This window comes from Amia ocellicauda, chromosome 10 (genome assembly GCF_036373705.1).
Source record: "Amia ocellicauda isolate fAmiCal2 chromosome 10, fAmiCal2.hap1, whole genome shotgun sequence".
Taxonomy (NCBI): Eukaryota; Metazoa; Chordata; class Actinopteri; order Amiiformes; family Amiidae; genus Amia; species Amia ocellicauda.
The window spans coordinates 13,529,811-13,556,105 of record NC_089859.1 but is presented as its reverse complement, the minus strand read 5'-3'; the positions used below and the strand labels follow the sequence as shown (position 1 = coordinate 13,556,105).

Genomic DNA, 26,295 nt, shown 5'->3' with positions numbered 1-26,295 from the left:
CCCATAGTTCTGTCATATTCTATATCTTTGATCAGATTACTTTTAAAGCACATTGCATTACAACTAACTTTCAGAAATGTTTTTGCCTGAGAATCTTAAAAGCTATGACATCCTACAGTAATTGGTTCCTGACACATTGAACCATTGGATCAGGGAGTGAGCACAGCCAGAAATCATAAAGTCATTGGTCTCTTATGCTGGAGACTGGATTGGAAAAAGTATGGCTATCAACAAATTGATAAACTGTCAAGACAGCCACTGCCTATGATTACCTTGTACAGTATTCTAGACAAAAATAGATTAGTGATGACAAAAGTGTTGGGTATTATATCGGTGTTGCACTGTGTTCAGTTCAAACCCCCTGTACCCTGCATATCCTTACAAACCTCTCCCTTTTCCTACCGCCTTATGGGAAGTGAAGAATGCATTTGACATAGTGTTAGCTTCAAGACGTGATTTAACTTGAAAATAATCATGTTGATACACAAATGATTCAGTTCTGTCAGCACAGAAAACACAATGTATATTGCTCATGATTTTCAAAGAAGAGACAAGCACTTGAGGACATAGCTGGCTATTATAAGAATCCTATGTGCCTATTCCTAAGGATTTGATTACACGTACAAGACTGGATAATCTTAGTTGTGTAGTAATTGATTTCTAATTGTAGTCTAGTGTGATTTCAGACAGCTCAATGTTTCCCTGAAATTGGGTACAATGGCATTAATTTGGTTCTACTGCATAAACTGTTTTCGGACGCTGGTATTGTGTGGGTAGCAGAGATTCTTTTCGAACACTCGCAACCCATCTGGAAGCAGGAAAGAAGTAATATTATAGGATAATACAGATGATGTGCACCTCCGCCTCACTTGGAGAGATTCTATTTGCAGATGATCACTTCGCCTCCAACACTGCTCCGCCTGTGTGAGCGCTATCAGCCCGGCAGCCAGGAATTTGTCATCTGTGGACAGGAAGGCCGATGGGGAGGCACCGTCTGTGCATTTGCTGACAATTTACCCAGTCTACTTTGGTTATCTGATTGGAGGGACAGAGGCTTACTTTCCATAAAAGAGGCCCCTCTATCTCAATACAAAATGAGTCTGTCAGCCTTGCTTTAACCTAATGTCACTTAAAATTACCTTCTCCTCTCTCTTCCTGCTTTCTTTGTCAGACTGTTTATTCTTTTTTATCGTATCTTTTCTGTTAACAAACTGAACAAATTGCCGCGTGTGCACGAGGTCCCTGCTTGTGCTAGTAGTGAATGTCAATATGAATAAAATTGAAACGCTGTGGTGTTTCCATCGTTCCTCTTTTAAATGGATTAGGACCGGAGAGTGCAGTTGGGCTTTGGTGATTTGTGCTTTTTAAAAATGGAAAACAGCATGTTCTAATTGTTATACATTAGTTTTAAATAAAATGTCTCACCACGCAAGGGTGACTTCAATTGCTTTTCAAGCTCATATAAACCAGACAGCAGCACCAGATTTCCTTCTTAAATATTTGAATAGGCAATATATTCCTAAGGAAGATGCGTTTTACCTTGTTTGGACAAGTTGGTCCCATATCTCAGTTTTATTTGTTGTGAGCCTCTCTGACAACTAAAGCACATGGTGACCAGAAGAAGAAGAGATTAAAAAAGAAAACCTTGAGAAGAACAGTCTCCAACATGCTGGGGTTTAAAGGCATTTGACAGTGGGAATATTTAAATAGCTTCCTAAGGGCAAAAGGACATGTCAGGTTCTGTCATCATAGATGGCACCCTTAGGCAGATAGTTAGAGCTAAGGTACCAAATTCTAGCTGATATGCAATTGTTAGGGCAGACAGAAGCTCACTAATGGCCTGCAAAGAGGATCTGCAAGAAACCAAAGCCTTTCTCATTTCCACAGAGTGCTTGCTGAGTTTTAAAAGTCCTATTTATTAACGTAAAGTTGACCGTTGAGGGCATTGCTCCATTAACTAATCCCTCTTGTCAGACCTGAGGGAGCAACAAGTCCTGGACCATCTCCCAGGAAGTAATTATTTTCAACGGCTCGCCTCATTGCACTGCCTGAGATCTCCACTTCACTGAATCAGTGTCAAAGTAGCGGCTTTGCTGTCTCATTTCCCAGGTCTTTTTCATCCCCCCCGCCCCTCCTCCAGGCTACCCTACCCTGGTAATATATTAAATAACCTGAAAGATGAGACACTGACAGTGTCAAGGAAAGAAACCCTCTGTTTGTACAGGTACTTGAGGGAGCAAGAGTGAACGCCGGGCAGGAATCACTTTTTGCTAAGGATGAAAAATAACCAGAGAGAGCCAGGGAATACACAGTCTAACCACTGCCATCAGGGGCCTAGTCCTGCCATGAGTGGGATGTTTTAATAGGCCAAATTAATGAAATAGATTGTCGTGGCTGAGCAGGAGTATAGTGATATTATATCATTACAGAAATGGTGTACATTAAGAAGGTTTTTTTTTTTTTTTTTCTGGTTGTAAATATGTTATTGGTTCTGTCAAGTATTTGTAGTTACAGTGTATCAGGAAAGTTGTCATTTGGACAAATTTGATTGTTGGTAAAAATATGTAGTTTTTAGAAATTAATTTGTTATAATGGTGCTTTGGTAATCTCCAAATTGAAATGAATAACACTCATAGTTCTTACAAATGCTGAACAAATTCAAATGAGAGACTCTACTTTCTACTGCTTACGTTTGGTTTGCAGTAACCTAACAATATGCCTTCTTCCTCTCCATTTGGCCTGCTAATTTGTATTTTTTTCCTTCTGTTTGTGTTATACAGTATAACCATTTGTTATTTTCAGCTTTGCAGCTGTCCCTTTTAGAAGTTTATCGTAAGTTTCAAGGTACCTGCCACTATCAGCTGTGTTGAGGTAGTCCCAGATGCAATAAAATGATTAGTAAACATGTAAAGATATCACAGAGCTGGAAGACTTTATCAGCATGCATTATGTATTTATATAATATTCAGCAAAGAAACATCTCTCCACAAAAGAGTCTCAGAGACCTGAGTACAATACAAAAGTACAAGCACAAAAGCAAATTTAGTGGAAAGAATTAAACCTTCCCTCTAAGGCAGAAGCAATGAAGTGTTTGCTCTCGGCAGTCTTCTTTGCGATTTCTTTCATATCAGAAACAATTAGATATTTGCACTCACGATCCACTGACTGTAAAAAAATAAGTTCCAAATATTCTCCATGCTCTCTGTAACACTCTTCTCTTCCCATCATTCTGGTACAAGCTGATCTTTGTCTCATCTGTCCATATGATATTGTTCCAGAACTGTACAGGGTTCTTTAGATGTTTTTTGGCAAACTCTAATCTGGTCTTCCTGTTTCCTGTTTCCATCTTGTGGTAACCCCTCTGTGTTTACTCTGCTGAAGTCTTCTCTTGATTCTTGACTTTGACACAGATACGCCTACCTCCTGGAGGGTGTTCTTGATCTGGCCAACTGTGGTGAAAGGGTTTTTCTTCACCAGGGAAAGAATTCTTCTGTCATCCACCACAGTTGTTTTCCATGGTCTTCTGGGCCTCACAGTTTAATTCATGATGATGTTAGTTTGTCCAAATACTTTTAAGCCCCTAAGATTGGGGGGACCACATATACAAATGGGTGTAATTCCTACACCGTTCACCCAATTTGGATGTAACTACCCTCAAATTAAATATGAAAGTCTACACTTAAAGCACATCTTGATTGCTTGCTTTCAAATCCATTGTGGTGGCATACAGAGCCAAAATTATGAAAATTGTGTCCTTGTCCAAATATTTATGGACCTAACTGTATATTCCAGCCAATTTACTATTTTTCCCAGTCTGAATCTGGAAGAAAGCAATGGAAATAAAATATGTGAAGATGTGTGTTTCAGAAATAAATTAGTATCTAGCATTTCAACAGTCCCTGTCATTGGATAGTTAAGGCCTAAAATGTGTATTTAAAAATTGTTAAAGTTGCATTGTGATGGTAACAGACCCTGACCTCAGGCTTTATATAGCTGTCAGTAAGGAGCTTAAAAGGAGAGGAAACTGCTAAATGTGATCAGTCTTCACAGTCTCCGTGGATAGAGAGACCTATTGAAGGAAGTTAAAATAGGGTGCCATTGATTTTTATTGTTTGTCTATGAGTCCCAGTGGAGCCTCTAGTTGCCTGGTCATTACTTCATCATTCAACTTACTGGACATCCTCCACAGATTAAGTTGTCAGGATGATTGTCCCCCAGAGCATGGCCAGGGAAAAATCCTGGACACTGGCCTTCAGTGGCTACCAGTCCATACATTATGTCAATTACAGGGAATGGGGGAGTATAATTGTAGATAGAATTTGGCAGAGTGGGAGATTGTGTGTGAGGAGGCAGATAGAAATGTAAATCTGCCTGGGTATATTCAACTCCACTGGATTTACTACAGTTTGTTGTTTCATGTTTACATCTAAAATCTTTGTCACGTTGAAGTCACAAAGAGATATTTTAAGAATGATTCCTTTCCTTTGCTATGCAAATCCATAAAACAGCACTGTGCTCAAATGTTCACCCATTTTCACATGTTTGGGTGAATGCTTGACTATGTCTGGAAAGTTTGGTGTGATTAAAAACTACATGAGATAAGGACATAAATTGGTCACCCTAGCTTTAAGGACATTCCAGTTGATGTTTTCAGCTCCTCATTGTACATCAAGGAAACATCAACCTACAGTTGACATCTATGAACCAAAGAGAAGGAAAGCAAGTATGCAACAGTTACTAATGAGTGATGCACATACTAAATGTGGATCAACATCAATGGGAACAAGACAATTTCAATATGTCAAAAACAAACAAATAAATAAAAAAACAGAAATTGGATATGTACTCCACTCATGAATGTTCTTCTCAATGCCTGTAATTTTCAGTTATGGCAAGAACAAACATTTAACTGAGGACATAAGTAGGATAGGACACAGTGGTCAAAATGCTAAGTCAATTTTAGGGCATATGTGTTGTTGTTTTTTTATTAAGAAAACCCAACCTACAGACATACTTCTTATATATTTTTGGAACACAGACCAAATCAACAGAATTAGGTGAAGGGACTTTAGATAAATATTCCTTCCTGACTCTGTATAACACAAATTCTTGCCTAAAATGAGAATTTTCCCATTTGAACAGTATCTTGAGTGCAGTGAAATATTACAGTTCATTCTAGTCTGTGAGGGCAAAGCCATTAATCCCCACCATAAGTTATGTTAATGTACTATCCCTTGATCATTATCTCTGCAGAAGAGTTAATATCAAGGGCTAGAGTTAAAAGCTTGCTGGTTTCTGAGCTATATATAAGGCTAACCAAAGATGTTCTGTCACCCATTGTCCCTCTTTGACAGTAACAGATGCCTCGTCCCTCCTTAGTTCAATAGGTTTTCTCAGGCCTATGGATTAATGTAATAGACACAATTTTGCATTCAGTATCCTTTGGGTCACTCAAGGTCTGCTGGTAAACGACAGAGTATTCACACACACACTGTCCCAGTGTGATTTAGACAAGAAAATAGGGAACCTTGGGACTTTTGTGGAGGCGTAAATATATACTATATAAAACATCAAAACTTATTTTATCCACCTAAGACACTCTAGCAGTGAGGCCATTGTAAATTCTTAAAAAAAAAAAAAAAAAAAAAAAAAAGAAATCCCATACCATGGTATGTTTTTAATAATGTATTTGCCTTTATTCACTGCAATCTGAAATGACTTAACTAGTTAAATATGTGCAGTTACATTTGTGAATCTTCAAAACAATGCTGTATAATATAGTATAATATAATATTGTGTCTGTGTCATCTTCAGCAAGATGTTACCAGGCCAGGGCAGAGAAAATAAGAAAGCTTACAAATGAGAGGAAGCTTCAGCCCCTCGTTTGTCTTCTAATGTCTTATTGATCTTAAGACCTCATTAGACAGCTTCTTGAAGGAACCCAATGAATCCGCTTCCACAGCATGGGTCGGTTTAAACCCTTTTGGGTGAAGACATGGTTCTTATCGTCTGCACAACACATCAACTGCAAACTCTCTGTGCTGATATTCCTGTCATCTCTCTAAAAGTCACATTTGTTTATAAATATTTCCCTTTTCATGGACATGTTAGCTATTCTTTTGTATTTAAAATAACAGAACAGCAAATCTTGTTTGACATCTAAAAAACAAAACGATGGTGAAGAACAAGGCTTTTAGCTCCTCAATACTGTGTTGAAACAAGATTGAGAGTGTTGTGTTGAGTTAGTTGTTAAATGTCCCTTCTGCAAAAGCAGCAAAAAGAGCAAGATATATTCCTTTTGTGTGTGCTGTGATGTAAACGGCCTCATCTGATCGTTGGTTAAAAATCCATTTCCATTCATGTCTCACATAAGGAATCCCCCATTTGTATTAGGACAGGTTGAGATGGATGTTGCCTGATTTTCAACTCTGTGTTGCCAATTTTAAGACTGACAAACTGAGATTGATATTATATTGTAAGGCAACAGTATTGCTCCAGGGAAGAGTGATGGATGTTTCCATATCTGGCATCCTTGGACATCCTAAACATTAATTACTGCTGTATTTCAAGACATGCTTTTATTGTCTGAGTGTGACTCATTAGAATTAAAACACCACGTTGATGATTGTCATATTAAAAACATTCCTGCTGGTCTGCATATATAGATCTGTTCCTGTTTATCACTTGTAATGGTCTAGATATAAGGGTCTTACTTGTTTGCAAGACAATCTTCAAAGTTTTTCCAGAACGTTCTCCACAACGCGTCACAGAAAAGACAAACTACAACGGCTTCTTGCACAGAAGCAAGGTCATGGCCTACTATTGCCATGAAGGTGGACAGTTAAAAAAAGTCAAGCCTCAGTTGTCTATTTTCAGCATTAGAAAGCCAAGGTGGGTTGCTCATGCTTCTTTGACTTATTGCCACACCTTCTAAGAAACCCGTTTTTGTAAGTCTCAAATCTTAGCACCAAGGAGCAGTCGGTCAGTACTCACTATGGCCACGTTATGCATATATTATTCAAGAGAGTGGAACTACCTGACTAAGCTAAAGCAAGGTGGCCCACCTAGTATATGGTACACTTTGAGCAGAAACTCAAAGTAAGGGATGATGGGAAGGGCTGATGGTCTGCATTCATTATCATTAACGTTTAACGGCAAGTCCTTTTCAAACTCATTACCTGATAAAACATCTCCTCCTGATTTCCCATTAACGATGCCATTCATCCCCCTTCTCCTGGTGGGCTGCCCTTCTTCTGCTGCTTTACTCTCTTTGAGAGGCACAGAGGACGTGAAAATAAATGATAATTCTTATGTAATTGCCAATTACATTCTTCTGGGGTTTTCCATTAATAAAGAAAGCAGCCTGGTGTTAGATCACTTTTGAGTGACCCTGAGGGCTTCAGGTCAAAGTGAGAAGTGTTATTAGGTAGTCTGCGTTTTGAAGTAGACGACGGATTTAAATAGTCAAAATCCCATCTATGAATTAATTGATTAATTAAAACTTGAAATGTTTGATATGATAATAAATGGGAAAGAGAAAACTATGCTTTCAGTTTTATCCTAAACTTGTGATATATCTTTGAATGACCAAACATATTGCTGAACTCTGCTATTATTATTATTATTATTATTATTATTATTATTATTATTATTATTATTATTATTTTAATTGTATAATTGGAGCAGGAATTGGCTGTCTTTGTTAAACTCATTTCATAACCACTAGAGGAAAACATGCAAGTGTCTCAAACAAAATAAAACATTGTATTTATGTTTTTAATTAAATACCCTGGCCATCAAAGCTTCATAAATTAGGCACTGATACCAAAACATACTTAATTGTTTAAGCTCAGATCTCATTAGCAGGACTCACACTTTGATCAGAATCAACAATCCCTCATAGGCCTTGGGCCCACCAATCTGGAGTCCCTTGAAGAAGATAACATTTTTTTGTAATTACTGGAAAACATCTCCAAGGTTTATGCATTTTTCTGTAATTAAAAATGCACTTTATATCTTTAAATATATTACATTAGTTTTATACACAGTTTATGCTCTAAACCAGGTCAGAAGAAATGGGAATATGTATGGACATACGTATTGGAAGAGGGACCATTTGAAACTTTGGATTTTGCATTTGTTTTGATGTATTTTTTACCATATGTGTTGCAAATATTTATCAGAGACGGACAGATACTTGTATCTTTAGATTGCAGAGTCTGAATTTCCAGATTAATGTGAGTATTGGATCATCTTCACAGGGAAATAAATAAATCCCCAAAAAGGCCCAAGGAAAGAGTGGACTGCAGAAATCCTGGCAGAATATCCAATTTATTCAAATTAGACAAAAAATCATTAGTGCTGTCTCTTATTCTTGGACAGCTCTGTATATATATATATATATATATATATATATATATATATATATATATATATATATACAGATACAGTATTTACAGTATATATAATATCTGTTTTACCATGTGTCATTTAAAAAAACAACATATCAACAACCTGTGAATATTCAGAAACATTATGCATTTTGCCAGGGAATTCCAGATAAGCTCCTCTGTCACCATAGTGTTCCCAATACTGGAGATTCAAAGATCATGTAAAAAATATTTCCTTTTTTTCTTTTTCCATTTTCTTTTTTCCAAAAACATTCATTTCTGAGATGCGGTGTATGGTAGAAGCAAATTCACTCCTTTCCATCACGGTCAAAGTCTGATCTTTCCCCAAGACCTGCACCCGATTTTTTCAGTTCTCATAGACTGTGTAGCGATTTGGTTCTGTGAGACCTTTTTTTTTTTTTTTCTCATGACATAACTTAAAAGAAAAGAACAAAAGGCATAATCATAATAAGCAAAGGAGGCATTCCTAATCAGTCTGTCATTTTGGAGTGGACCAGAGAACCGGAGTCACACTTTGAGTTTTCATTCTATCATACTCAGCATCGGTTAAATACATTTGAAAATACTTTAAAATCATCAAAGATTTCTTGTTGTAATTTTTACAGGCAGTTTTGGTTTTAAGAAGAAAAAAAAAAAGTAATAGTATCAGAGTAATAAGAAGAGAAAACTACAAGGCCTGATGGATGTCTTCATGTCGCAGAACTTTGTAGGTGATCCAGTAGAAGATGTTGAAAATGAGGAAAGACAGAGGGAAGACAGCCCTTGATATGGTGTCAATCCGCTTGGCCCGGTCCACAAATCTCTTGCGGATAGTCTCGGTGTCCTGGGGGGGGGGCATGGGCGGTGGGGGGGTAAAGACGGTGGCTCCCTCCACCGCCGTGCCATCCTTCACCTGCAGGCAGTGTCCCAATCCGTATCCCCGGAAATAAAATCCACGACTCTCCCGTACAAGTTCCTCCTCCTGAAAACAAGAGGAACAGCAAGTGAGGACAGTTCAGGGGAGTTCAGTTTCCCTCACCCCCCCATCTCGTTCGCATGCATTCTGTTGTCTAAGTACATTCATCCATTTGTACATTTTCTTTCACATTTCCACCCCCCTTCCCTTAGAGGATTCTGGTATTCTCACAATAGGTACAATAAGGAGGAAAAGTCAGCAATGGTGGGGGTGCAAGTACTGGTGGTGATGAATGGGATTCACAATTTCTTCCACTCCAACTGTCAATAAGTAGCCTTATATAAAAAATCCTCAATAGTTAAATAATTCAAATGATAATTTCTATTTCTCATGATTTGATATTTTTATGTATGTTCCATTGAGATAGACACTGTGAGCCACCACCCTTGATCTGACTTTAGGACAGGTTTTTGGAATGATGGTGGAAGAGAAATCTGGGGCAGGTAAGTTAAAACTAAATAAAAAAAATTGCAAGTAGTACCTATAATTAAAGGTATGTAGAAGAATTAGCCTCTCCTTCTCATTGACTGCTAAGGATTTTGATGCCTTCCTTTTTGAAACTGTGCACCTCTCAAAGTGCCTGTATGGGAAGGCAGTGCATTAACAAAACCCACAATAAGCATCGCTTCTGATGGATGGCATGGGTGATTTTCCTTTGGAATAAAAACCGTCATTCAGACTCTTCCCAGAATATTAATGCACACATGGCTCTGATTTGACATTCCTTTGACACAGTTGAGAGAAGCAGTTGACAGGGAGAGCTGAGACGATGTATTTAAATTGGATAATTAGCAGTCTTCGTCGCTGCACTCTGAGGTCTGACCCCACCCCCTGCTCCCGCTGCCTGACCCTGGCAGCTCTTTGATACCCAGCGTACCTATTAACTTCTAAGCGACACCGGCAGAGCTGCTGCTGAGCTGATACTCTTTGTGTCAAACCTGCAATTTACCAAAGAGCCACTTTACATGCATTTTCCTTTTACAAAGCACACCTTATGCTCTGACAGTTAGTATCTACAGCTCATGTTTGCCAATTTGGTGTCAGTGCAATGCTTTGAGTGTTGTGGTCTCCCAAAGCATCTGCAGCTGGGGATTCATGAAAAGTTGGACCCAGCAATGCTTCCTTTTTCCAGCAGGACCTCAATGGTTTGCTTGTTTCCTCCTGCTGTTTTGCTTTTTATTCAGTTTTTTTTTCATTTTTTCCTTTAAGGCATTCTGCTGTTGTTCATCCTGTGCATCTATGCAATTTCCTCACAAATGTAATGATATCTTTTTTTTTTTTTTTTTTTTACAAAAAAATGGGCAAAATGCAGTTAACTAAATTTCACTGAAGATATACACCCTTCTTGGTCAGTACAATTTTTCTGATGGATAGGTGCAATTCAGATTTATCTTATAAATGTAACCACCATGATCATCAAGATAGTGCCCTCTGAGTTCCAGAAATTAAATTAGTTTCACAAGAACCTGTAGGGAAAAAAGGATCAGCCATATATGGCTTACAATCGACAGAAACAGGCCATGTCTTGTGAACAGAGACAGAGAAATTACCATGGCCCAAATCACAGAATCTTCCACTGGAGACTGAAGACATATCATATTTTTATTACTTGTATGGGTAACAATAAGAAATATAAATACAACTGCTTATGTATTCAAACGTCTATTTTAAAATACAGACATAAGAACTAGGAAAATAATGACTAAAAACAATGAATCAATTTGCTTTCATCTTTCCAAAGAAAATCTTTCTCTTGGATTCCAGACAGAGATACTATTTTAAGTGACTTAATTCTGTGTGGGATTAATTCATCATTGGGGCCTGGAGTGACAAAAATGACACCATGCTGAAGCAGGGTTCACTGGGGTTCTTCATTTACACTTTTATTAGTTCTAAAACATGAAAGGTATTCATCTTAAAAAATAAAAAAGTTATATGTAATTTGTTTATTTGTGTGAACCTATGCTACTTTAGGCAATGTGCATATTTCCTGTGAGACACTGTAAACAAGGGATAAAATGGGAAGGAATGGTATAAGACTGATGGATATTTTACATTTAGCTAGAAATAAAGGTCACTTAAATACAGGATATTTGAACAACTATTTCCTTAATGAATGTGCAAAATATTTTTGGGGAATTATGTATTTTCATTAAATTATTCATAATTATTTTAAAAACTCCATAGAACATTGTATAAAACAAAATAAAAAATGTAGTCAGCAATTGAGTGGAGTGTAACCAAACTACGCAGAGTAACCATTCCATGTTGCTTACTTTTACGTTTACTGTTATTTGGTGACAGGAAAAATGTTGTTAACTTACTTGAGTCAGAGTAAATATTCTTCCGAAAGGGACTTGGTCATTGTGCTGTCCATATGCAGGAAGGTGATGCTGATATAGAGACAAGCAGAAGCATGGAAAACAACAAATTTTCACTGTGCATCTGCAATGTATAAACAGTTCAATTCTGAGATCATATCATTGACAGAGCAGCGAGGATCAGAGATGAATGTTAGCCCGTCCTGAATTTAGAAGCAACGTACAAAAATCTAGGCTTGATATTACATCCAGTAGATGGAATTTACGTTGTTCTTTAGTAAATGTAATGTTTACGCATTTTCAAGTGTATGTGGCAGCAGACAAAAACAATTTATTCATGGCAAAATTATAATTGCAAAATAAGGATAAAAATGTATATGAAGAACCCTAAAATTAAATTGCATGCTATTAATGTCTTTTCAAAGTTGTCATAGAATCTCTTTTGCATATTCTACCAGTCTTATCAACTCAAATACTAATGGAATGAAAAGCTTTGTTTCAGCCCTTTCCACCAAACAGAGAAACTAGCTGGCATCACAGATTTATGTTATCATCATAAAGGGCAAAATAAGCAATGTCAAATGACTTTGAAGCAAAATAAGAGCATAGACTTTCAAGTCTTAATAAAACCCTTTCCCTATAGATGAAAGCATTAGGTTTAGTTATAAGAAAGACATGCTAAGTTTAATTGATAATGACTGATGCACCTCCACTAAAACGCCTGAAATGAGAAGTGGGAAAACCTTAAAAGTCAGGTAGACAGATTTTTGACATGACATTTCCCCATTAATCAGCTCTGAAATAAGTCAATTAAGACACAGAGGATAACTGACATGGGTTTCACTATTGACATCCTCTGCCTAGGCCCTAGGGCAAGAGTTTTCAGTCCTGGTCCCGGAGAACCCATGTGCATATGGCTTTCATTCCAACTTATCTCTTAATTACTTCAGCTTAGTGAGCTCTTTATTGAACAATTTATCTTAATTAGATCTTGCTTAACTGTTTCTGTAATGGTCCATTTTAGGTGTATTACTGCCAAATAAATGTAGTGGACAGGATTCTGTTGAATCTTGTTCCATAAATTCTTGCTCCTAAATAGACCATTCTTTGTAGGTTAACATTTACCCTACAAAAATAATCATCTGTGTTTTTTCTAGGCCTGGATGCTTTGAATCTAAATTTAAATTATATAGCTCAGCTAGGATACTTCTGAACCCATGCATTTGCTACCTGATTCAGTGGTGATTTCTTACCCTGTCCAGAGCTGAAAACAGTCAAAAAAGGTATAATCAAGCAAATAGTTCAACTGAAGGATTCAATAAGACCTGTGATTTAGGACTATTATACTACATCTTAAGGATAAGGATACCTTTTTACTGTCAAGAGGAAAACTACTGAATCAACACTGTGCAGAGGAGAGAAGAGGCTGTACATGCCATATGGAATCTGCAATCAAGGTGATGGGATGAATAGCAGTAGAGCAAGGAATCTTAACACCAACACCTGCCATCTTGTTTTATAACAAAATTGAAGTATTAAAACTTACTGTAAAACAACACAAATGTACTGGAATGCATAGAAAGTTCAATCAGTTGAGAAGCACCTGCTCTAGACTGTGGTATCTGGGAGTGAAATGTAGAAATTGCAAATGTATTTAAATGCAGGTATCCTTGAGTACTAAATATACTAACACCAATCAAACTAACAAACCAGAAAAGAGGTACAAAATCATTGCTTACACGAACTGTCAATATATTTATAGATTTTGAAACATATATGTAAGTTTAGAATCAGATGCTATACCTTAATCCTGTGTTATATTCAACATAGCTCCATCTAAACTGAGTTACAATGCACTTTTCTTATTTTTTTATCTGGATTAGAAAAACGTCCTGAAACAACCTTTCTGAACAGCCTAGGGGAAAAAGGGATAGGTCATTGAAAATGACAGCTTCCCAAACTTACCAGTCATATGGGATGGAAAGATTTAGACCTCCAAACAAGAAAATAATGACAGAGTTTTCTTTTTCTTTAACTGGACATATTCGGGGGTTAAAAAGTGGACCTCAGTGATCAAGGCGAATCTGACAGAGGTGGGAAAGGAATCAGGGAAAGAGGGGGAGAGGACAGTGTGTGCTGGGGGGTGGGGGATGAGTCCTTGGGGCCAGTGGGAGGATGTGCTCAGGGTGGGGGGTGTGGGGCTTAGGAGCTGAACTCCAGCCAACACTCACACGTGCCAGACACTTTATGCTTTGGGACAGAGGTCAGTTTACCCTGGAACTGGTGCTGCAGTGCTGAGATATCGTCCCATAGGTGGGCTCGCTGCCAGGCAGGTCAGTCACTTTCCGCAGTGACTCTACGCTTCCTGTTTGGCTAACCAGGCCCTTCACGCAGAGACGCAGATAGAAAAATTTGAATAATTACATTACAAAAGTTGGACACACTTTAGGTTAACTGCCTCTCAGCAAACCAGTTCATTAACATAAATTACAATGTAGCGACACCTGTAATTACCTGAAGTGATTCTAAACCAGGGATATAGGGCAAGTGTACGATTTTAACCTCCTATGATTGTTATATCAGCAGTTTTGTGCTTACTCTGTAGACTGGTATGCTATTTACACAGTGTTTCATTTCATAACTTGAATATCTTAGGCATTATTAGGCAGGTATTGGGAGAACATGTTAGGCTTAATATAATTTGGCATAGTTAATATTATAATACAAAGGCAGATGAGGATTGTATATTATGATTGTATTGCCAGACATGTCTTTAAAACTCCTACCACTAGGATTACAGAAATGTACTGTTTCTCACTGTAGACACCCACTGGACAGATTCCTTGCTGCGTGACTTTTCCAAACTCTGTATTATTTATCTGCTTATTTTAAATGTAGGTCAAGTTAAAATACATACAGTGAATACCATGCACCCTGAAATGTGAATAACTTAAATTAATTCCTGTTATTTTAGGATGTGGCATAACATAAAAGACAGCAAAAGCAGCAGAGTAATTAGTTATGTTCTGAAGTGCACTGAGTTGCATTACATTGCATCTCAGGAATCCACAGTTTTCTTAGAATTATCTATTTTCTTTTATTCTTCTTGCAAAACGATAGGGAAGTAAGGGAGGGAGAGTATGCAAAAAGTCCAACACGATGTAATAACAGATAAATGATGCTGGTCTTGAGGACAATAAAGGGACTGTAGAACAGAAGAGCCACACAGGGCTGACACATGACAAACCCATATGTGTTCACAGGCTGCCAAGGAAAGACACTGAAATGGGACAATTTCAGTAGGACCCGATAAGAGCCGTGTGGTTGGATTACAATAGATAGATTTTGCTTGCATTCTATACTGATATATCCTTTTACCAAAACATTTAAACATACTGTGTATGTTTAAAAAATATTCTGAACAAAACAGGATGTGAAAGGAATGGTGAAATCTTTTCATAATCAAAGATATTAATATACACCAAAATCTTTAGTTATAACTTCTGCAGAGAAATACTCTTACTTAATACATGTATATATTTTCTTCTGAGATGCAGTGCTGTTGGAGTGAAAACAGAAGGGGATAAAGGGAGAAATGCAAAGGAAGCAGTGTGGCCTGTAGTATGAGACTGGACTGCTTCTTTGCAGAGACACTGGCAGTAAGCTTGGTAAAACCCTAAAAATCATTTTTTCAAATATTGAAGTGAAGAGGTTTGTAGGCGGAGAAAGCAGGTATGCTGTTGTTTCTGAGTGAAATCCAATTGTACTGATAGCTCTACTGCCATCAGTGCAGTGTAGTCTGAACCCTGTCTGCAGCCATGTGATTGTCTTTTTCTATCAACCAGATGGTTGCCCTTTATTTATGTGGTTATGATTATGTGATTAAGTTGATACTTTATACAAGTATTCACTAACACTTCTGGAAAGCTCTCCAGTACTGATAGCATTACTATTGGTACTTATAAACAGATGAACATCTCTTTTAAATTGTAAAACAAATGTCAAAAGTTATAGAATCCTGGGTATTGAACAAAAATTGTTTGTATAGGTTTAGCATGGTTTAACTACTACATAATGCATTAATCCAAAGGCTCCTGACATAAAAAATACATAAAATCTCAGTGCATGCATGTCTTTTTACTGGTTATATAAGAAAACACTGACAGTGTTTTCAAATCACACCTCCCCCTGTTTCAAATGTTTTGAATGGCTCCCTTGGGCAGAGTTTCTTCTGCAATATTAAGTGATTAAACATTTCAGCTTAGCTACACCTGGGAGGGAGCTGACATGATTTCAGCATCAGATGAGAGTCCAGAGTTCTAGTGCTCTTAAACACTTTGTCACAATGAAAGAAGCACTCTCGATTAATCCTGTTTTGTACATCTGGTTTAGCAAGAAGCCAAGCATCAATACAGGCTATATTGATAATCTTGGACTCCCATTGTTTGTGGGAGAAAAAAATCTATACTTATTTTGGAGAAAATGGAGCTTGTACATTTTTTTTTAATTATTATTATTCCAAAGCTTACAGCAGTGAGGATAGAATTTCTGAGGTTAATTCTAACAGAGCACATATTGTAATATTAATCCCTTAGGGTTAGGGGCTCTGGATGTGGAAGCATTTCTACATTTGTGGGTAAAAATACATCACTCCTCTTTCCACAATATGTGTGGAAAAGGCCCCCGAGGACAAATTCTATTTAAATTAAAAAAAACATTTTGGTAAATACATTTTTGGGGAGGAAAGTATAAAACTGTAATCCACTATTAGATCCTTTTAGATTACATTTCATGGATGACTATACCAATTGCTTCACATGTTTGAAAATCCTCGCTTCTTTGAAATAACCACTGCCAGGAAATCTGTACTAGGCTGGATCCAAATCCTTAACATCTTTAAATGTGTTTTTTGTGTGTGTTTATTTAATCCCACTACTGAATGAGTTGCAATATTACTATATCGCTTTTACTTTGCTTTGAATTCAGGTAGATGGGCAAACTGCATGCCAGTAAAATGGATAGGTTTGATTGATTGAGTGATGTTCAGGTCAGTGTTCTCTGGTGAGACTAGTTTGTGATATGAATCCACTACACATTACAGCCAGGGTTGAGACCAGTACTGTTTGCAGCTTGTAGCTCTTGAATACTAGCCATGCAAGCAGAGAAACTGAATATATGAGAGAGCTTCACTCACTATCCTTTGTCGCCGCTGCTTCTTTCGCAGTCTGATGAACTCTTTGTGTTGTCGGGACACAAAGTTTACCGCTGCATACTCCAACAGTGCCGCAAACACGAAGAGCAGACACACGGCCATCCAGATATCAATAGCTTTCACGTACGACACCTGCAACACATGGTTGGACTTTAACGTATTTTCTGTATATGTATATTACATTTAATTCAACAGCAGACTAAGGGGTCAATATATTATGCTTCATTAGATAACGAAAGACAATACTACTACCTATTATATGTCACTTAATACATTTTCACTCTCTAATAAACACCTAATTAGAATTGATACATAAGGCTTGAACACATTCTGCTTTTTATATTTTGACATTCAGCATGTTTTTAAAAAGGTATTTTTTTCCTTGATATACAGCAGAATATACAGCAGCATGCTACTGGAAATAAAGAAGGAAATTGGTTTAGTATTATCAGTATGTGTTTCCTCAAGTCAAGCTTTTCTTGTTCTTTGCAGAGGACTAGAATGACTTTCACATATTTTAAGTTCCCTATCATAAAGTGTCACATGGATATTCTTGTTTGTTTTGCTAATGCTTTGAGAACAAAAAAAGGAACTTCGCTGGGTGAGGGGTACAGCTTTAGAAATGCCTGAATGGAGAACAACAGAAAGCTGGTTTTGGAATGAACTCAGCTGCAACACATTCATGTTCACAATTATTATGCGCTGAAGAAATTGCACTACCTGGAAGCAGAGCAGTTATATCCCCTCAAGCAAAATGTCTTATGTGAACAACAGCCAAAGCGACTTGACTTCTTTGTAATGACCTGCAGTAGCAATATAACTGCAGTAGCATTAACAGCAGTGTTGGAAAGTGTCAGCGTGATTGTTATCTAGACTCTGTGATCTAGGGTGTCAGGCTCACCTTGGGCAGAGATGCTCGGGAGCCTGAGCTTTGGGTGGTCATCGTGAGCACAGTAGTGATGCCCAGGCCCACCCGAGCCGGAGCGGCGTCCATGTTGATCCAGAAGGAGACCCAGGACAGGATGACGATGAGCAGGCTGGGGATGTACATTTGGATCAGGTAGTAACCCATCTGCCTCTCGAGGTGGAACTTCACTTCAATGCAGGTGAACTTACCTGTAACCAGATAAGCCGGTATGTAAACACACGTAACAGGTATTCTGAGTCTTGTTTCACTTTGGAAAGTTTTTTGGGCTCTTCTATACTTTCGCTCTAGGTAGTCTAGGTAGTAACCATTTTCCTTTTTATGGAGGTTTGGGTGGATCTGAAGTTAGTCTATACACCTGACATCAAACAAACCTGACTGGAGACATTTATTGTACAGAATTTTCAATTGCAACTACTTTCAACATGTGGGGAGAAAAGGAAGCAACCTTTTAATAAGAAGAAAAAAAAAGGAACAGGTAAATGTGACCAAGTCTTTCAAGATATTACTCACAGCATCTGAATGAAGTGCCGTAGTAGGATGAATGTCCCCTTGCTAACCTGTGTTGTAGAATTTGGTGCAATAGCCCAGGTCCTTCTCATCTTTCAGGAGGAACTGGGGGAGTGTGAGTCCATCAGCCACCTGCACTGGACCCACATCCAGCCACTCAAAGATGAGGTCATTCATGGTGTAGCCAACTGCAGAGAGAAGGGGAGACATTAAATGTTTTTAGAAGAGCATGTTAACACACTTTGTATTGCTCTTATATTTTTTAAGGATAAGGGTGCCTGCTAAGAAATAAATAATAATAACAATAACAACTGATTCTCTTACAGAGTTATCCAATGAATCTGTTGAGCATGACACTTATTTTGCAGATATTGTGTATTCTGTTTAACTTCTGGGAACCATAAAGAAGCCTCACTGAGACAGATATGGACACAACACCGGCAGTCACCATTCCCAGGTCCTGCTCCATACATTTAAATTAAACATCGACGACACTTTCATAAACTGACATCAAAGTGTTTGCTCATTTGAACGTCTGAAAGACATTTCAATTTGCATGCTGTGCTGACTGTCAGAGATATTCGTGAAAGGTTTGTGCGAGGTGTTAATGCAGGGGGTGCTCCTGTATGTTTACAGAATGTGTCTTGTTAGAAGGTCTCTGCAAATATGTCGCTATGGACATAGATTTCAGTGTACACATCTCTTTTGATTGCTGTAGGCATAATCATTTAAATAAATATTATAATAATGTTCATAATGCTTCTAGCCCTTGATTTAAAGTTGTCCCCCTCCCCTGCTCCTCTCCCCCACATTTCCAACACTTCTATTTCATCACATAGGGTGAGCTCACAGGCTCATTTCAAATGCATGAAGCATGCAATAACGGTGTTGAATGCTTGACACGTCTGAATAATACCGATGTCTATCTCAGCCCCTTGGGGTCTGAGTTACAAAGGCATAAATTATTCAAGATGTTATCCCCACTCCAACAAGAAGTTAGTACAAAACAAAACAAGAAAAAATAAAAAAAATAAAAAATATATAACCACTTGTTTATGAGTGTTTTTGTGTCAGTAAAAGTTTTGCACACAAAAAGTGAACAGGCAACAGCAATCAATAATTTATTGAACTGGAAGTTTTCTTTTCTTTACCTTGGTTTGTTTTCACAAGCTCTTGAGATTAAAATATATAGGTTTATTTTAAACCTAACTGTGTATTCTCAATGTATGTGAAGTATTTTCAAAGAGTTTTTTCAAAAGAGCAAAGTGAAGGAGTTATTTGTATTTGGTTGCATTTTCCTCCAGCGTCTTTTACTGTTAGGAATCATCAATGTAAAATGGAAATAAAAGATGCTGTAATTCTGTAATTTATTATTTGTCTGGGGACTAAAAGCCAAGGGGATCGGTGATAGAAGGACTGGGGGTTTTAATGAGCATACATGCATGTCATTGTGAGAATTGCCAGGCTACAATGTACTTTCCTACAAGTGTATGAAAGCTGGCTTGTCTTTTGGAAATACTGAGAATATATTTGTTCATTCATACAAAATGTTGGCAAACTGACTTTAATCAAATGAAAATGCAAGAATACCATACCACTGGCTGCAGGATGTGTAGGGAAACCAGAGATATCATGCATTATATTTATTATATTTATTATATTATAAAGTATAAAGTTAGCCAGTCTCCAGAACTTAATCCCATAGAAAATCTGTGGAGGGAGCTGAAGGTTCGAGTTGCCAAACGTCAGCCTCGAACCTTCAGCTCCCTCCACAGATTGTCTATGGGATTAAGGTCTGGAGACTGGCTAGGCCACTCCAGGACCTTAATGTGCTTCTTCTTGAGCCACTCCTTTGTTGCCTTGGCTGTGTGTTTTGGGTCATTGTCATGCTGGAAAACCCATCCACGACCCATTTTCAATGCCCTGGCTGAGGGAAGGAGGTTCTCACCCAAGATTTGACGGTACATGGCCCCGTCCATCGTCCCTTTGATGCGGTGCAGTTGTCCTGTCCCCTTAGCAGAAAAACACCCCCAAAGCATAATGTTTCCACCTCCATGTTTGACGGTGGGGATGGTGTTCTTGGGGTCATTCCTCCTCCTCCAAACACGGCGAGTTGAGTTGATGCCAAAGAGCTTGATTTTGGTCTCATCTGAGACCACTTTCACCCAGTTCTCCTCTGAATCATTCAGATGTTCATTGGCAAACTTCAGACGGGCCTGTACATGTGCTTTCTTGAGCAGGGGGGCCTTGCGGGCGCTGCAGGATTTCAGTCCCTCACGGCGTAGTGTGTTACCAATTGTTTTCTTGGTGACTATGGTCCCAGCTGCCTTGAGATCATTAACAAGATCCTCCCGTGTAGTTCTGGGCTGATTCCTCACCGTTCTCATGATCATTGAAACTCCACGAGGTGAGATCTTGCATGGAGCCCCAGACCGAGGGAGACTGACAGTTATTTTGTGTTTCTTCCATTTGCGAATAATCGCACCAACTGTTGTCACCTTCTCACCAAGCTGCTTGGCGATGGTCTTGTAGCCCATTCCAGCCTTGTGTAGGTCTACAATCTTGTCCCTGACATCCTTGGACAGCTCTTTGGTCTTGGCCATGGTGGAGAGTTTGGAATCTGATTGATTGATTGCTTCTGTGGACAGGTGTCTTTTATACAGGTAATGAGCTGAGATTAGGAGCTCTCCCTTTAAGAGAGTGCTCCTAATCTCAGCTCGTTACCTGTATAAAAGACACCTGGAAGCCAGAAATCTTGCTGATTGATAGGGGATCAAATACTTATTTCCCTCATTAACATGCAAATCAATTTATAACTTTTTTGAAATGCGTTTTTCTGGATTTTTTTGCTGTTATTCTGTCTCTCACTGTTAAAATACACCTACCATTAAAATTATAGACTGATCATTTCTTTGTCAGTGGGCAAATGTACAAAATCAGCAGGGGATCAAATACTTTTTTTCCCTCACTGTAACATTGTGTAGTACTGCAAATAATAAACATAGTTCTTCTTGCTTGGTAGCATTGCTGTTAGGATTTATTGTGGCCTTGTGTTATAATGTCCTTCAGCCATAACTACATTGATTTATTAACAGTATAATTCTTCAAGTAAAGAGCAGTGACATGATACTTGTTAGCACCTCTGATTTTTGAGATGTGTTTTGGAATATGAATGCAGCTGTAGTGAAACAATTGGCTTTCAACTTGTCCTCTGTTGTCCTCAGGATGTCCTTACACACAAGGTGTTCTCAACCCTGGGGCAGATTCTAACACTTGTAGTTTACATTGTCAAAACAGAGCTGTTGAGCACCATGAAACTGCTGAAAATGCTTCCTTTACATCAGAAAGTATTAACTCCCTTTGACATGTTTGACCTATCTTGTCGCTGTTTGGGGACTAAAATGTTTAGCCTTCGTTTTTTTTCACAGCGACATTACATTTGGAATTATTCGCTCTTTGAGCAGAGTTGAGATGGGTATGCATGCATATATCCAGTTAACCATTTTAATGGAGTGTTTTAATATTTCGCTGCCTTTGCAAAAGGTGGATTGGATATGCATACATGCTTCTAAAAATGTCCTATATAAGCAAGCACTTTTCAATATTAAAACATTTGAATTGGGTTGCAACAGCAACAGCACTACATATTTATTCATTTTAGAAGTAGCTGGAAATGTGAGACTAGGGGGGAACGGATGCATTCTAGTGAATAAAGCCTGGGTTTTGGTCCTCATTTGGCTTTCTGTAAACAAAAGTGCTTTTCTCTCTGTGTGTATGAAAGGCACCACAGGCCTGGCAGAGGTGGGGCACGTAATAAAAGGGACACAAAATGAAACTTTCATTATTGATATCCTGGAAATTGGTTCTGGGGATGGAGATGGTATCGCAGCTGGAGGCATAAGGGAGAGTGCCACAGGGTCGGGAAATGTTGCTGTTCTTTTTTATTTTCTTTCTTTTTATTCCCTTCCTCTAATCCAGCAGGATACGAAGAAAACAGATGCATGCAATCAGTTTTCTTGAAGAGGTGGTTGCACTTTCATACAACAGATAGCAGCACACCTCCCTTATTTTCTTTTATCCATACACAGCATGTTAATATGGGAAGATCAGACAGGAGTCTGTCAGGTGGCACAATCTGGAATTGGAGCTTTCCAGTTTATCAATACATATTATGTTAAAGAATGCCAGTCTAAGCATGTGGCTATCCTCTAGATGTTTTATTTTTCTAATTCGTCACACCCCAGGGCTCCTTCTGGGGAGACGAGACAGGAGGTTCAGTGTGAAAAAGGGGAAAAGAAACGGAGAAGGAAAAATAAAAAAAACTCACAGCTTTCAAGCTGCATTGTACAGGTCTGAATATCCATTGGGAAATTCTTCAAGTCCATAGGGCAGGACAGGATCAGGGTCAGCCTGAGACAGAGAGCAAGAAAGAGGGACAGAGGGAGAAACAGAAACAGTGGGACAGGAGTGCAGTAGGAGGAATTGTAGATACAGAGAAGAAGGAAGAAAGATTAATGGATATTGGAAGAATTAAAGGCCAGGAAGCATGGGAGCAGTAAGGGAAGGTGTAGCACAGCAAGCTGGATGGAAATAACCGTGATAATGAGTTGGATTTGACGTAAGGTGTAAACTAGGTGATAATGACAATGTTATGTTTCATGAGGACAGTGCACTGTATAAAATATGTATTAAGACTTTGTTTATTACACCACATCATTGTAGCAACAAGCTAATCGCAACATGATTAGATTCTTTATTTTATTTCTTGGGATGCCAATACATGAAGCTTTCAAATTGCCACTGGAGAAAAATAAGAGCTATTACAAAGGTTTGGTGTGACTGGTTGCATAATTATCTGCAGTAAAAGTATTCTGTAAATGCAAGCAATAAGACTTAAGCAAGTGGTAATGTAGTCATTCCCTGTTTTATTATTAGAATAAATAAACTTAATTTTTATATTTTTTCCTGATAGATTCCCCGATAGATGAGACCTTTACATTCATAAGTAAAATCATTTACATTTCTGGTGTTCTGTCTCATTCTGTAGGAAAGTCTTTAGAATTGCCTTTTTAAAAATAAAAATCCTTCTGGATTATTGAATGTATGTTGCACAATTTAATTACAGGAATAATGCAGGATTTTGTTTTATGTGTGGGATGGTCTCTTTTGAACTTGGTTCTGTGCTTCTCAATCTAGACATCTTGTTGGGTTTTCTGATTGATGTGATGCAAAATGCAATTTAAGATCTGCATCATTAATACATTTCTTTACTGAAGGATTCTACAAATGTCACAGCTAACAGCTAATTTACATATTCATGTCTTAAGTAGGGAAGTGTCTGATTTTCTTCAGAAAAAAACATTTACTAGGTGGTTATTCATACTGACTTAGTTTGAAGAGCATGTTTTTCAGTTTTGACAAATTCCTAGGGGGAAAATGTGAAAGTCTTTTTAGATGGAATGAGACAGCTGTTTTTGTATGTGATAACAACCTACTCATTCCTGTGCTGATCAGAGTGATGTGTCAGGGCCCTACCTGATGCTGTACAGCACGTTCCCATTCTTGAAGATCCGCAGCAGCTTGTTGTCGGTGGTGACCTCGTGGAAATTGGCTCCTTTCTCATTTGCGAAGAAGAGATCAGGTTTCCAGATGGAGTCCAACATGGAGGGGTCGAGGTCTAAGGAGTCATCGGGGTACTCGCTATACGCCAGCCGAGGATCGTTCCACTGCTGCCTCAGAAACACATTCAACCGGTAATCCTGGGTGTGAAACATTCAGTTTGTTGGCAGTGGATAACTGAAGTACATATACACGTGAAACTGCATGAGGAAAGAAATTTGCACTATTTGGCCTTATCGCTTTCGGGTAGTCCCAGAACCTTACTTCAATGTGACCACAGTAATGTGCTAACCTACAAATTGTACTTAATGGATTCTTGTATCCCATACCATTGCACAATTATGTGCTTTATGAAGACATTGAAAGTAATTTTACATGTCTCCTGTTTTATTTTTATGTATTATGAATTGTTCACTGAATATGGTAATGCTGAATTAAGATCATATGAAACATTTGGAGATGGCTATTGTTCTGAAGAGAACAGCTGCACAGCTTTCACCTTTAGCGAAAAAGCCTCAGATGCAATCTCATGGGAAACAGATACAAGCTTTTAAGGCCTTTCCTTAGATTTTGTGTTTCAGACAATAAATATTTAAAGTCCGTTTACAAGCCTGCATTGGAAATCTTCTATACAATTCAGTAGGAACTGATATAAATCTCAAAATCAACACCTAAATTATCTGCAGCCACGACTGAGGAAGAATGTGTACTTTAGCTTAGTTTCTACTTTTTGTCACCATGCCTGTCATCTGATAATAGTTTGGGAAGGGATGAAGGACCTACAGTCTTTTAAATGTATTGTATATAGTCAGCAGTGTTAAGGAGGAATGGAAAGCAGTCAAGTGTTCAGTTGAGATGAAAAGCTGACCCCAAGTGTTTTTAAAAAGTCCACCTTAAGTTCTCAAAAGCAGCAAAAGTAAAGGTACAGACAATGCAGTAATAAAAAAAATAGCAGCCCTTGGTGTACTGTACAGTGAAATTATGACTGTCCCCTTCCAAAGGGATGTAGGCCTACTGTGGCTTTATGGCAATCTATAACAGTTAATGCCTACATTTTGCTGACCAAACACTTCTGCATGAGAGCAAGGGATGTTTTGGGAAAATAAAAACTGATTAAAAAACAACAACTAATACTCTCAGAATTAATGCATGTAACCTTTGAATTCTCTGTTTTTTTATTTAGCCTTGAGGAAAAGCATCTGTAAATTGATCAGTTTACAACCTGAACTCTGTCTGATGTGTGTTGATAAATGTTTGAGTCAGTTATCCTATAAACACTTCCATATATGGCAATTTAGATGATTAATGTATAAGATGAAGCTTAAAGTACTATTCAAGGCTGCTTGTAAAATATTTGTCCTTTCAGCAAAGGGTAACAAATTATGCATGCTAAACTCAGTTTTACTAACTTTGAGAGTTTATATGGAGAACTCTTACCATTGTGGTTTCTGTGACAGACCCAAAGCTGTTGATGAATATGTTGCAGGTAACATTAACAGGAGGACCTGGATTTAGAACAAAATGGCATTAATATATTTGTATAGTGTCTCAGTCTCTCTCACACTTTAATCAGTACCTACAACAATTATTCAGGCAGTGCTATATTTCGTATTTTCACTGTACAGCTACACATTTCAATCTTATCCTGTGATAAAAATATGTTTATGCTAAGTGTGTATGTATTGAATAATGAATATTTGGTATTAGTTAATCTTAATTATTCAAAAAGCAGGCACAGGTATACTACATAGACCAAAGATGAGGCTACCACGCTGTGTTACTGTAGGACACGTCTGTGACTAAAATGCATGCACTGACTGAGTGATAAACTGCTTGACACTGATTCACTGCCTGTCTGTATGTGACAACATGCAGAGTCTGTTCTCTAATATCTCCTACAGCTCTTTGGCAAGACAAAACCTTTGAACAGTACATTACAGTGTATTACAGTAGCCTACCATTTATACCATATCTAGTATATAGGCTTCTTTAGAGCAGTAAAAATGATTTCTGTATGTAAAAAATATTGTATAACAAGGATTTTGGGTGAAACTTGCAGAAAAAGTAGGCAATAATATGGATGAATGTTGGCTGGCCCCTACTACATATTTGTTTTGTCCCCCAAGACACTTTTTGGTCCCCTACATTACATTTTTTGGTTATGCATGACACTTATTAATGTTAATGTATTTCCTTGGTCTGATTGACGCAGTTTGGTTGCATACTTTTCAGTCTCATATGTAATTTGTGGCTCCTGTAAGACATTTCTGGTAGCGTATGAGGAGATTTATTTTGTGACGCTTTGGGATTTTCTAATGTACCCGATCAGGTATGTCAGGTTG

General features: G+C 38.0%; 1 protein-coding gene across 2 annotated transcripts in view; it reads right to left on the bottom strand.

Moving 5' to 3' along the window:
• Positions 1–8,471: 8,471 nt before the first annotated feature.
• glra4a (glycine receptor, alpha 4a) overlaps positions 8,472–26,295 on the bottom strand; it is a 67,648-nt gene continuing 49,824 nt past the window's right edge. Inside the window, exons 3-10 of one of the 2 annotated variants that reach the window (XM_066715016.1) lie at positions 25,391–25,458; positions 23,870–24,093; positions 22,662–22,744; positions 18,385–18,522; positions 17,801–18,015; positions 16,882–17,031; positions 11,691–11,759; positions 8,472–9,372 (exon numbers count right to left, since the gene is read on the bottom strand). In XM_066715016.1, coding sequence (XP_066571113.1) covers positions 9,079–9,372; positions 11,691–11,759; positions 16,882–17,031; positions 17,801–18,015; positions 18,385–18,522; positions 22,662–22,744; positions 23,870–24,093; positions 25,391–25,458 — 1,241 coding nt within the window. In that variant the 3' untranslated portion in view covers positions 8,472–9,078. The remainder of the gene's footprint in view (positions 9,373–11,690; positions 11,760–16,881; positions 17,032–17,800; positions 18,016–18,384; positions 18,523–22,661; positions 22,745–23,869; positions 24,094–25,390; positions 25,459–26,295) is intronic. The other variant, XM_066715017.1, reaches the window with a different exon arrangement.